This window comes from Grammomys surdaster, unplaced genomic scaffold, assembly GCF_004785775.1.
Source record: "Grammomys surdaster isolate TR1022 unplaced genomic scaffold, NIH_TR_1.0 345, whole genome shotgun sequence".
Lineage (NCBI taxonomy): Eukaryota > Metazoa > Chordata > Mammalia > Rodentia > Muridae > Grammomys > Grammomys surdaster.
Window position 1 is genome coordinate 247,182 of NW_021604764.1, and position 13,280 is coordinate 260,461.

General features: G+C 40.5%; 1 protein-coding gene across 3 annotated transcripts in view; it reads left to right on the forward strand.

Moving 5' to 3' along the window:
- The window catches only part of Vps50 (VPS50 subunit of EARP/GARPII complex), a 98,659-nt gene that overhangs the window by 65,223 nt on the left and 20,156 nt on the right, over positions 1-13,280 (forward strand). For all 3 annotated transcript variants that reach the window (XR_003712867.1, XM_028779150.1, XM_028779151.1), the window contains exons 19-20: positions 709-827; positions 4,738-4,844. Coding sequence is in view for 2 of the 3 variants with exons in the window: in XM_028779150.1 (XP_028634983.1) it covers positions 709-827; positions 4,738-4,844 (226 nt within the window). In the remaining variant the exon portion in view is untranslated. The remainder of the gene's footprint in view (positions 1-708; positions 828-4,737; positions 4,845-13,280) is intronic.

Below are 13,280 nucleotides of genomic sequence, written 5' to 3' on the forward strand. Positions count from 1 at the left end.
AGATAGATAGATAGATAGATAGATAGATAGATAGATAGATAGATAGATAGGCAGGCAGGCAGACAGACAGACAGACAGACAGACAGATCTGCAAATTCGGCACAGTCCATGATCAGAAAGGCAGAATGCTAACCAGTCTTTAGTTATGGCTGTATCTAACACTGAGGACGGTGGTGCTGCTACCACTCTGCCCTTGCTTTGCAATGCCCTTGTTCTGCTGGCATCATTCCATTGTGCCACAGGGGCCAGGAAGATGTTAGGAAGGAAGCTGTATCCCAGGAGGGAGCCTCTCAAGAGGCCTCTGTGTTTATGAGCTAAAGTGTAGTTCTGGGGCTAGAATTGAGTCCTCAGCCTTATAAAGAGTTAACAGCTTGAAGGTAAGTATTACAAAACCACTAGAAGATCTTTTTAAGTCTAAAATACACTGTTCCTTCTTTGAGGTCCAGTAAGATAATAGTTATGGTTGTGAGTATTTGATTTATGTTTTCATTTACAAATACCTGACACGTAAATGATATTTTATTTTTTTTTCTTTCTTTTGGGCTAATTAAAGTAGGATTAAAAAAAATGGAAGGAGAGTTTGCTTCTTCATGGTAAAATTCAAGCTAACTTAAGAATTATCCTTTAGCCGCTTATTAAAAGTCATGTACATTTTTGTGTTGAGACCCTATATGCCCTGTGTTGCGTATTCCTCCATGTTCTCCTCAGTATGAATCTGATGAGCAAGAGAAGAGTGCCTATCAGGACTATGACAGTGACAGTGACGTCCCTGAGGAGCTGAAGCGCGATTATGTGGATGAGCAGACCGGCGATGTGCCCGTGAAGAGGTAATACTGCTCTGGACTGGGTTAAGAGGGACCAGAATTAAATTAAAAAGTTAAAATATGGCAGCAGTTAATGTACGTTAGAAAATGATTTCTGAAAGACTTGAGCATGCAGGTTTTTCCATAACTGAACTTTCAGGAAAAGTAATAAAACCGTTATATGAAAAATACTCAAGTTAAACAAAGCCTCAGTAGGTGTTTCACAGACCAACTTATTTGATGGAATTTGACTGTTATTATCTCAGAAATATTAGTTGATTCTCCTCACCTAAGCTGGCTTAAATATACCTTTTCTTTTGATTTAGAGTGTATTTGACATTTATAAAAATTATTCTAAAATTGTTCATTCAGTCAGTGGTTTTGTGTATTCTTCTGTCCCATAAAACATTTTCCTTGACAGATACCTAGGGACTACTTTCTTCACATATATTCAATGCATAGAATAGTAACTTTCATTATGACATTCTTGTACATATTTATCCTTGACATTGTTTTTTTGCAGCAAGATTCTAAATTTTTTGCTTCTGTCTTTTATTGAGAATTTCATGAGTATCACACTTACATCATCTTGAGCTCAGCTTCCCTTTCTAACTCTTCTCGTATCTGTCTCTACTCCTTCTCAAGTTCATGACCTCTTCTTTAATTATTACACACACACGCACACACGCACACAGTCAGCCTACCTGCTCTGTCCATTCAGTGTTGATCACTGGTGTTCGTTTAGGGCTGACCACTTGGGATTAGGTTCCCTAGGGCTCGTCTGACAATAGTAGACTAATTTCCCCTCCTAACAGCCGTTAGTTAGCTCCTCACCTAGGGCTAGTCTGACAATAGTAGACTAATTTCCCCTCCTAACAGCTGTTAGTTAGCTCTTCATCTAGCAGCTCGGTCATTCATAGAAGATTTTTTCCACTCATGATCTCATTTTATAAAAATACTAGTAACATGAGCTGGTGAGATGGCTAATGAGTAAAGACACTAGTCCCCGGGCATGACGACCTGAGTCTGAGCCCAGGTTCCTGTCAGTTGTCCTCTGACCGCCACGCATGTACCTTGTCACTAACGCCACTGCCACCCCAACCCTCAACTCTAAAAAAGAAATCTAATTAAAAGAATAAAAAAAAAAAACATGAATGGTAAGCTAATCTCTTTTCAAATCTGTCCCTTTTTTGGGGGGGGTGAGGGGAGTGTTCAAGACAGGAATTTTCTGTATATCCTTAACTGTCCTGGAACTTATTCTATAGACCAGGTTGGCCTCAAATTCTGAGATCTGCCTACCTACCTCTGCCCTCTGAGTTCTGGGGTTAAAGATGTGTGCCATAATTGCCCTGCCATTTTTCTTTCTTTTTTTTTAAAAAAAAAATGTTATTTAATCCTTTTTCACAGTCCAGATTTTATCCCTCTTCTAGTCCACCCTCTGACATCCCATACTGCCTCTGCCCCACCATCTCCACGAGGATGTCCCCACCCTCCACCCAACCTGACCTCTAAACTCCCTGGGGCCTCAGTCTCTTAAGGATTAGGTGCATCTTCTCTCACTGAGGCCACACCCGGCAGTCCTCTGCTGTATATGTGTTGGGAGCCTCATATCAGCTGGTGTATGCAGCCTGGTTGGTGGCTCAGTGTCTGAGAGATCCCAGGGTCCAGGTTAGTTGAGACTGCTTTGGTCCTCCTACAAGGTCACCCTTAACTTCAGCTTCTTCCAGCAGCTTCTGTCCATCGGTTGGATGTAAATATCTACATCTGGCTCAGCTGCTTGTTGGAGGGCAGTCATGATAAGCCCTTTTTTGTGAGCACTCTGTAGCCTCAGTAATAGTGTGAGGCCTTGTGGCCTCCTCTTGAGCTGGATCCCACTTTGGGCCTATTGCTGAACTTCCTTTTCCTCAGGCTCTTCTCCATTTTTGTCCCTGCAGTTCTTTTAGACAGGGACAATTCTGGGTCAGAGTTTTTGACTATGGGATGGCAACCCCATCCCTCACTTGATGCCCTGTCTTTCTTCTGCAGGTGGGCTCTACAAGTTCCTTCTCACCACTGTAGGACATATCATCTCAGGTTTCTCCCTTTGAGTCCTGAGAGTCTCTCACCTCTCAGGAAATCTTAAAAGTTACTTTATCATCTCATGTAAATATTGAGCCCATTCAAAAAACGTTCAGTCATTTTTGTACTGATCTGGTAAATACAGCATCTCTTCTAATTTTCCAGTCTTTGGGAGTGTGTGTTTGATTTTTCTAGTGAAGTTTTCTGCTAGTAATTAAGGTTTTTTTATGATAAGCTTTACTCTTCAAAGCTATAATTTTCTTAAGAATTTTTGTCACCTTTATCCAATTCAGTGGGCTTGATTTTTATGGTGAACTAAATTAATTTCAGGTTCTTTTAGTTAATACATACACATACTCACACACACATATTTAAATGCTAGATTTAAGTACATTTTACGCTTAGTTACTAATTGATTTACTTAGAATCCTGACTGACGTAATTCTCTCCTCAATAGTGAGCAATCCATATAGTTGTAAATATTTTGATTGGGAAAGTTTGATTTTATTGGATTTTACATATGTAAATGCTAACTAATCTTTGAGCTAAGTAGGATGGTTTTGTTGAATTTGTTCATTGGATATGTTTGGGAGGTTCTTGGACTGAAAGGAAGGCTGTGTTTAACTGAAGTGGACATGTAAGGCGGTGTCTGCCTTTATGACTGTATAACCCCGTTTACTACAGTTACTTGAGCTTCTTGTCTGCAAACTTTCTCACATTTTAAGCTGTTCTTAGTTACAAATTTAGATTTTTTTTTTTCTTAGATCTAAGTTTTATTCAGTGCCATGGTGTTTTTCTTAGGTTTTGATTGGTTCACCTTTGCACTGGAAACCCCTGTGCTCCTCAGGCTTGATGCTTTTGCTGGCCTAGTCTGTGCATGCCTCTTCTCCGGTGTCCTCTGCCTCTGTATTGTATGTGGCAGTACAGGGAAGTTCTGTTCATTTCTCGGTAGACTGTTTTCTTTGCCTGTTATGTAGTAGATCCCCTTTCTACACCCTTTTCAAAATATCTTTTACTAATTTTCTGAGAATTTCATTCATTTATTCTGATTACAGTCACCTTCCTCTATCACTTTTTAAAAATGGTCTTCCATTAAGTTCTGCTTCCCCTTTGAATCAGTATCACCTGTTCACCCTATACTCAGACATCATGTCTTCTCTTAATCCCAATTCCATAGAGGGTTTTCTCCCATAAGTTTCTGAAATATGCAGATTTGTTACATTTTTGCCTATAGATACAACTTCCATAGGAAAACCTTTGTTTCAGAAGTGTTACAGATTGTGAGATGGTTGCCACCCCCAGGCCTGATGCACAGCTCCTGCACTGACTCAGCCTCTCATATCAGACAAATAATAAAAGCAGCTTCTCTGCCAAGGGGACATTGCAAAACAAAACAAAACAAAACAAAACTCCAGCAATATGAAATCCACTAGTCCTATAGGAATGGTCTCCAATTAGAATAATCTAGATGAACCCCAGGACCCAGAACTTGAAAGAACACTTACTTGATCAGAGCATCCCAGGAGTTAAAAACCTAGCAGCTGAAGGAACTTAGAGAGGAGAGCAGTACATTCCTGAGTAAAAACAAAGGACACAAGCTGAATAGAATAACAGAGACTTGGAGAAGTGAAAACTGAATGCATTAAAGAGATAGAACAATGTTAACAAGAACTCCAGGTGATGTATTCAGAATGCCTACAAACAAAGAAATACATTTCTAGAACTTCTTTTCTGCATTCTTCCTCCGCTCTCTGGGCTCTGAGTTCACTTCTGTTGGATTTCAGATATAATTTGTGAGTGGAGCTAGATGACAATCTGAGTAACTTACTGGTGGTTAGACTGCAGTCTAATGGTGCTTCTTCTTTGCTTTCCAAAGTGTTTCACGAGAGACCCTTAAGAGCAGGAAGAAATCGGATTACAGTCTAAATAAAGTGAATGCACCCATCTTAACAAACACAACATTGAATGTAATAAGGCTTGTTGGTGAGTAGCTGTGCCTTTCTGCTTTTTAAATATGTGTCCGTTACATTAGCTTAAATTGCCAAATTATTTTTACTTCGATTTCTTTGCGTGGTTACTTCCTGTTCACCCATCAGTGCTTCTCATCTTGTAGTATGTGGAACAGTAGTGTACAAATGGTAATGTCGGTCCTACTTTTTCACTTAGCAGTTTAGTGCACTATCCTGTCTACTGTTTCTGAAGCATTGCAGGTGATTGAGTGAGAGGTCCATGTATTAGGCTGATGGTGCCAGTTTCATAGCACAGTGTTTTTCAGTTTAATTGCCCCGTAGAGCTTCCCAGCTTTCTCTCAGACACGCAGAGTGAATAGTGAATCTGCTCTTCTCAGACACGAGGGTTTTACAGAGGAAATGTTCCCATTGTAGGAAGTGTCTCATTATAGATGAGACCTTTACGTGATGTCACCAAAGGCCTCCAGCAACAAATACCATCCTAGACATACAGCTCCAGGGCCATGTCGATTTTTAATGTGGGTATTTCAACATCTTGCATTCTTTCAGACTTTATATTTCACAGATAGGACCATACATTCAACAGGTAAGCTTGAGAGTTTCTCTCACACTGCTGTCTACACCAATCAGGGATTTTAGCAGTTGGCTACAAGGATCTCTGTGTTCTATTTGTGAAGATGCCTTTTATCTACTGCCTTGTTTGAGTGACCTTGGAGCTGATGAAATAGATCTGTGCTATTTAAGATAATTTCTGAATATCATTAATGAACATGATAAAATGTACAAAATGCTTTGGTCCTACCTTCTTTAGAGAAAAATATGCAACAGTCATACTGAGCTTAGAAGAAAAGGTATACATTTTCATGCCCCAGAAAAAATGACAGATTCTAAAAGGCTATTCTGTGGCTAATTATTGTCAGGATAATTAGCTTTTCTTCTTTTATCCAAGAGAAGTAACAGAAAAGTGGCATGAGTAACTCTTTAGAGTTTGCAGCGTCAGAATTGGACAGGTCTGAGAGGTTGTCTGGTATAAGGCCCACAGAACGAGATTTCTTGCAGTGGTGCCCATAATCTGTAATCCCTTTCAGGCAAGCTCTTGTTTCATACTCAGAGTCACTCAAAGCATATATATATATATCTCACTAGGCTACTTATTCAACTATTAGACTGATCTAATTGCTAAAAGTCTTTTTCCTGTGTTGAATCAGATTCTTTAGATAGTCTGCCTAGAAGATAAAGCATATGTCTTTTTGTCCTCAAGTTTTTCCATGGTCACTTTTCAGATATGTGAAGGTAGTTTTCTGTCAGTCTTTCCTCATGCCTCCCACTCCAGCCCACTTAACCCTCCCCCTGTGGTCTCGTTGGAACTTTGTTATCTTTCTTAATGCCATTGGAATTTGAATATACTGCTTGAGTTAGTTTGACTGGTTTTACTGAAGGTTAAATTAGGGACAGTTAGTGGCAGAAAAGTGTCTGGGGTGGTGCTGTAGCCAAGATGTGGGTGCATAATACTCTGATTGGGAATGGGGACACAGGTAATGAGAATGCTGCAGCTGCCATCACACATACATGGCCACTTTTAGTCATACCCAGTTAAAGTAGCTAGAGGAGTCATGCTGCGTTTTATTCTAAACACTTTCGTACATTAAAAGAAAACAAGGAAAAAGGCTGTGTGTATTTTCATTCCTATGTGTATATAATATTTCAGGCTAACATGTTTCCTGTTAAATCCAAGCAACAAACACAATTCTAACCTTGGTTGGTGTAGGTAATTTGAAGAGGATGTGTATTCTTCTGTGTATTAGAAAGAATTCCTGGTCTTTCCATTGCTCTGACCCCATCTCAGTTTGTACAAATACTTAAAATAGGATTTGAATAGAGCCACTCAAGGCCAGGGTCAGAAGGTAGGTGTTGTCCTTAACTACTGAATGCTTGAAGACTCCAAACTGGCAAAGGTAGTACTTCTCCTTATATAAGTAAGAGGAAAAAAAAAAGTTAGTGAGGCTCCCTGTATCATAGGCTGGGGACACTTCCCACTGATTCAGAGGAGAAATGGCAGTACAGGCCCTGTGAGCAGAAAGGCACGTGTCCTGTGAGAAGCCTAAGATCATGTCTGTCTCACTGGACACAGCTTTGGCAATCAGGGGTCTGCTCCTTGAGGCAGCTTTTACTTTCGTGGTGGACAGATTTGAAGGACAGGAGATATATTGGCAGAACCCATACTTCTAAGAGCTACAGAGTTTACAACAACAGAATACACAGTAACACCTCCGCACTTAAAATGAAGGTAGACTCTATTGGTCTGAGAGACACTGAGGCAGACTGTGGCTGTGGTGTGGGTAGTGTGGGGTGAGGACAATGGACTAAGGTCCAGCCCTTCACTGACACATTCTTTGTCACTGGCATCTTTGCTAATTCATTAGAGTACTGAGGGTTTTCATTTGAAAGATAGTGTATAGAAGTGGTTTAAAATTAAGATGCCTCCAAGTTTAAACAAAAGTTTTGCAGTCCAGATCCCCTTCCTTCAAGAGTGTTTAGTGTGCACCTCCTCTCTTGATTGTTTTTACTTTGGTTTCAAGACTAGCTCACACTGTGCAGTGTTCTGTAGCATGCTTTTCCCCCGCTTTTCACATAACATGAGGTTTCATTGAAAATGCCCTAGGTGTGGTCCATTGTAGTGAGTTCCACTGTAGCTCTCCTTCGAGCTCTTGATGTGCACATGTGTGTGACTCAGCTTACCACTGTCTAACTTTGAACATCTGTGGTCTCATTTGACATGATACAATATGGTAAACCAGTGGTGCAGAAAGTATCTTGGAAGAAATCATTTTGCTCATCTGAAAATGCAGCTTTCAGACAATTTTATAAGTGCTTACTCAGTCTGGATTAAAGAGTGTATATACTTGATTGTCTGCTTGACACACATTCTTGATTTAACTGTAGAGCTTCTGTTAGATGGTTCTTCTGCTAACCATCTGGGGGACTCTTCTCAGTGTCACCAGTGCTGTGTATTACATATTGAGATGCCTGTTTGTCTAAATGACATCTCATTCAAATAAGGGTTTAGTAATGTTTGAGTTCATGCATCTTTTCATATGTTTAAACCATACTTCTGTTTATTTTTGAACTCTTGTTTCTATTACCTACTACTTTTCTATAATAAGAATTATATTTTAATGTTTTACTTTTCTTTTGAGCTTTTCTGCTTTGTTCCAGGCAATCGGCTATTTATTGGATATGAGTTATTAAAGGGAATTAGTTAAGGAGCCCAACATGGGAAATAGCACACCAAAAACAAACAAACAAACAAACTAACTAACTAACTAACTAACTAACTAAAAAACAAGCACAGATAAGCAGAGAAGAGACAGGAAGAAAGAAGAACGGTTCCTTTCCCTCTTTTGTCTAATCAGTGGACAGGCTTTTTGGGAATGTGGATGGCATCCTAGCTGACTTTGAAAGTTGACCATATTCTCAGATTAGGAAATCGATAAAGCCATAGAAAGAGCACTGTGTGCAAGTCACAGTGTGTTCAGAGAGCACTTGTGTTCAGTCTGCAGGCGTGTGTGAAGCTTGTGGGAGGAGGTGGGAGTACAGCCCGGCACGATGTGGCCAAAGGCAGGTAGGAGCTACTGAGAAAGGTCTCATGCAGCTCCCTCCAGAGGCAAGGCATAAGCCTCATTTTAGATGTTTTCACATGTTCTGCAAGGAAAAATGTATGCTGTCATTAGATTGTATACATATTAACGTCAGCACTGATATTAAATACACATTGTTATAATATATAAATTTGGTTTTAAAACTACTTTAGATTATTTTCATGTTTGCTAGCTTTATATACAACAGTGTATATAAAGAGATGATAGCCAGGAAGCACAGTCTTCCAGTGTATGTTCCCAGAAAATGATACTGAAAATTTAATGTTTGAACAACAATGAAAACTGGTAGCCAGGCACACAGGTAAGGGACCTGTTAAGTTTTACTCCAATCCTCTTTCTTGGGTACTTTTAATAGTTTGCCTGCCTCAGTTAGACTCTGTGCTTCCTGTATGCCTTATTCATTAGCCTTTCCATTTTACCTTTCCATAGACTTCATTCACACATGCAGATGCATATAAATGCACACACATACACACGCAAGAGCACACACAAATATATATATACACACACACAATATGCACACATGGATTGAAGAATATTATTTTAGCTCAGATTTTATTCTTGCTTATGCCCTTTCATACTTAAACGTCTACAAATAAGAAGCAAGACAGGCTTTGCAGCATCTATGTGTAGCAGTCAGACAAGTACGTTTTACTTCTGTAGATCTTCTGCATTTATAAAACCTTAATGTTTACAGTTTTAACTCTTAGGGAAGCCCATTTCCGGTGGTTGCTACCCACAGTCCCAGGAGTTCCCTCCGCTCTAGGTGTTTCCACTCCCTGTGCATTTCCTAACCCACACACGAGGTGTGGATATTTATTGCCCAAGGAGATCTGGGTTTCCTTGACTGTGGGGGTCGTCACACCCCTCTCTGTGTCTCCTACTGACAAGTTGGCCAAAACAGACTATTTATATCTCTTGTTTCTACATTCTGTCCATGCTAATATTTGGCTTCTTTGTCTGTCCTACTGGGTCTTTTCCCAGGTTTGGAATTGAGAAGAAGGGTTTTAACCAAGGTTTCTGTGAAGCTTTTCTGTGTCTTTAGATTCCACTTGCTTTCCTTTATGCAGCATATCATGTTCCTTCCTAAGTTGTCCGTCATAATTATAATTTCCTTAAAATAATACCAACAGCTGAGATTTCTAAGCTGTATATCAAAGGTGAATGTTTGATGTCTTGTGAATTCTTTGTAATGTATGTGTGATCTTTTTAAATAACTAAAACTCAGAGACCTTATGTGATACATCTGAGATATGGGAGAATCCACCCCTGAGATATGGGAGAATCCACTCCGTCCTTTCCTAAAGCAGCAAGCCCTTAACTTTCATGCTTGTCAGTCAGAGGAGAAATCATGGATGCTGAGTTTCCTTTTTCTACAGAGCTAGTTATTCACAGACTAGAAGGGGATCATATAGATTGGAACAAGACATGAGTCTGTCCCGTAGTGGACCACATGGTCTTTCCTGCTCACCTTGGCTACGTTAGGTAACTGTTGGATGCATAACAGGAACGGTGACCACACTTTCTAAACCTGTCCAGGTAGTCAATCTCACAGGAGGTTAGTCCAGAGCTCAACTCCTGAGGAAAAGCAGGAGACACCCCTCTGCTCCCTGACAGCAGTACAGAGGTAGACTCTTGGTCTGTTGGGCTTTTTATTTCCCAGAAAAGAAATACTGTAAGAGGGAAATGTTTTACATTCCTGTTAGTCTGAAAATGTTATTACTCTTCTCTTTCATTTTAATAACCGGTCATCCGTTAACAGAACTATAGATTGAAAGTTTGTAACTTTGAAACTTGTAAGTGTTCTCTTTGTTCTGGTGCAGATGAATTCCTGTTTCCCACTGTTGCGTAGGGGCACTCAGTCTCTTTAATTGGTCCTTTAGTCTCAGTTTTCCTTTAAGTCATCTCCTGCATTCTTGACATTGTCCAGTACCTTTTAGGAGACTTCTGTTGTCCATTTCATTATTGGCTTGTTTATTTTTAAGAATATATTTTTAATTGCTAAGAGCCCTTCCATAGTCACTGCTTTTCTCTGTGTTCCATGGTCATTACCTCTTTGCTGGGGCTGCTTTTCTCTACATCAGCTTCTGTAGTGTCATTCCCCCTTGTCCCTGTGTCCCTGCATCCCTGGGTCATGTGCTTGATGGCTTTAATTATCTGCTCATGTCAAAGGTAGAGGTCTGGACAGCTATTGTAGAAATCTTCCCAGTAATTTGAACTGGGTTTGGCCTAGTTGCTGCCTCTCAGTAAAATCTGTGCTTAGAAGCATTTTGCAGAATAAAACAGGCTCAGCCAACGTCCTGGCAGTCTTTGCTTTTTAGGAGCAGAGCTCTGACTCTCAGGATAAGGTACATTTTAATCTGTGGTGTCTTTACCCACTTCATAAGCCTTAGCTTTCTTAATTTAATATTTTTACAAGTTCAGCCACTTAGCTAGTTGTTTGTCTTTTTGTTTTGAGTTTAGAAAGTTTTGTTATCAATTCTTAATTGGGAAATTAAGAGGGAGAAAGAGCCATGATGTTCGGGTTAGTCATGGAGGTCGTTCACATTGCACATAAACAACCACAGTGAGTGGAAAGGCACATTAGAGAAAGGGTAAAAAAAAAAAGTTCAAAATACTAAAGGACACACACATAGGATCTGGCCAGCACCACAAAGGAAAACAGAAGAAAAGGAAAAGTTACCTCTCTCAGAATCAGGGTTCAGAAAGCTAGGTAGAGTCATAGAGCCTCATGGCTAGGGCTTGTGCCAGAAGCCTGGGAGGGAGAAGTGCATCATCTCATTAAAGACTAACTATCCACCTGGGTTTTTAGCATGGGCTGAGGTGAGCCTGCCTTCTTGCGCGGGTCTCTTGGCCAAGTGCTTGGATTTATGTTTAGGGAGGCTTGGAGTGTTGGGTCTGTTCAGGCTAGAGAAATAGTTCAATAGGCCTCCATAATAACCCTGATCAAGCCTACTATAACATTCTCCCTTATGAAGAGGTAACACTGAAATCATTTAGGAGATAGACTGAGGCTGGGGAATAGAATAACCTATTTCTAATAAAAGTCTGGAGATCCATTTCCAAAGCTGTCTACTGGATTAGAATCTGGGCTAGCATTTCAGTTCCCACTGTGACTTAGAGCCTCAGGCAGGGTGCTCATTTAGAGGGAGACGAGGAAACAGCTCTCTTCTGGCTTTCTGGCCAGAGAACAAAAACACCTGTGTGACTGCTGCCTTGCGGATCTTTCACCGAGTCTGCCTGTCCAGTTCTAGCTCCTGTTGTCTTCAGTGTCCTCTCTGAAGACTCCCTCCTGGCGTTTAGGCTGCTCTGGGCCATCTGTCTTGTTATTCCAAGCTCAGTGGGACTGTCAGAATGGCATTTGGGTGCCTGTCCTGCAGGGCTGTCTCAGTGACCCTGAAAGGAACTCAGTAGTCCCATCTGTCTAATGTGCAGGTATAGGGATGAGAGGCGTTGTTGGCTGGTGCCTGACTATGAAAGAATAAAGGCAAGGGGGGAATCAGGAACTGAAGTTGGAGCCCTTTGAGCAGAGGACATGGTTCATTCCACAGGAATAGGAAATAGGCATGTGTTCACACAGTGGTTACCGTTATAAGGCCTACATGGAGAACCAGGAGACCCCCCGAATGAAGGTCCTCAGAGGTCTTCTTTAAAGTCCACTAGACGTTTGTCCTTTGGACTTGTCCTCAGGATATTTTTTCCTTTGGCTTCCAAGGCTAGACTAGAAAGTGATTATGTGCTGTCAGACACTTTGATGGATGTTGGAGTGGCTAGAATCACAGTGTGAGGTCCCTGTCAGGTGGTGTGAAGGGGAGGCCAGGAGAGAGGGCTTTAACTGCCATTTGTATTTGAGGTTAAAACTGCAGTGGACATGTCTCTTGGCTTCAGGTCCTGTGTGTGTACCACAGTGTTGAAGTTAAGTCAATGCCTGGGCAGCATTTTCCTTATCAAAAAGAAATTTGTTAGTGAGAAATAGTTTTCTTCTGTGGATTTAAGCCTCTGTCTACAGTGTACAGTCCCTTTAGTTTTTTAAAAAACTTACCAGTCATTTTAATCCTTACTTTTACTTTCATATTAAATCTTTAAAACCATATAATGTATGGTCAAATGTAATGGTCAAAGTTAACCATTTCTTTGCTCTGTCTTTCTTTTGCCCTCTCCTTCATTCATTCTCTTTCCTCTGTTTTGTTTCTGTCTTTGTTTCTTTCTTCCTTCTTTCTGTCTTCCCCCTTCTCCCCTCCCTCCCTCCCTTCCTATTTTTCTTTCATTCTTGTCAAAGTCATTAAGGCTCTGATTTTCAGCGGTCTCTTGGACTTAAGCAGAATCCCTGGCTCCTTTAGCATTTATGATCCTTTAACTAGTTGTTTCAGCTGTAGAAAATGTCAACTGTTATTTAACTTAGTTTCCCTTATTTAGTTTCTTGTTTTGTTTTTGTTGTTGGCTTAAAAGAGAGAAATCCTAAGGATGTGGCTTTTGTTAGGTGGTTAAACCTGGTAGCCAGTGCTTTATGGGTGGCCACTGTGGGTGAGGACATAGACCAGTCCAGTTTAGCTCATGGGAATCTCTGTCTCATCTCCTTTTAGCCTGTTTCTCACCTTCTATGCTATTGTGATTCTTCAGTAGTCACTGATGGCTGTGGACCTTCTGTCTTCCCTGTAGTTTCCACCTACCTGGTTTTATCATCTTTATTTTAAAGATTTATTTCGATTATTTTGTGTGTGTAGTTCTTGTTAGAAAAGATAGATAGATAGATAGATAGATAGATAGATAGATAGATAGATAGATAGATA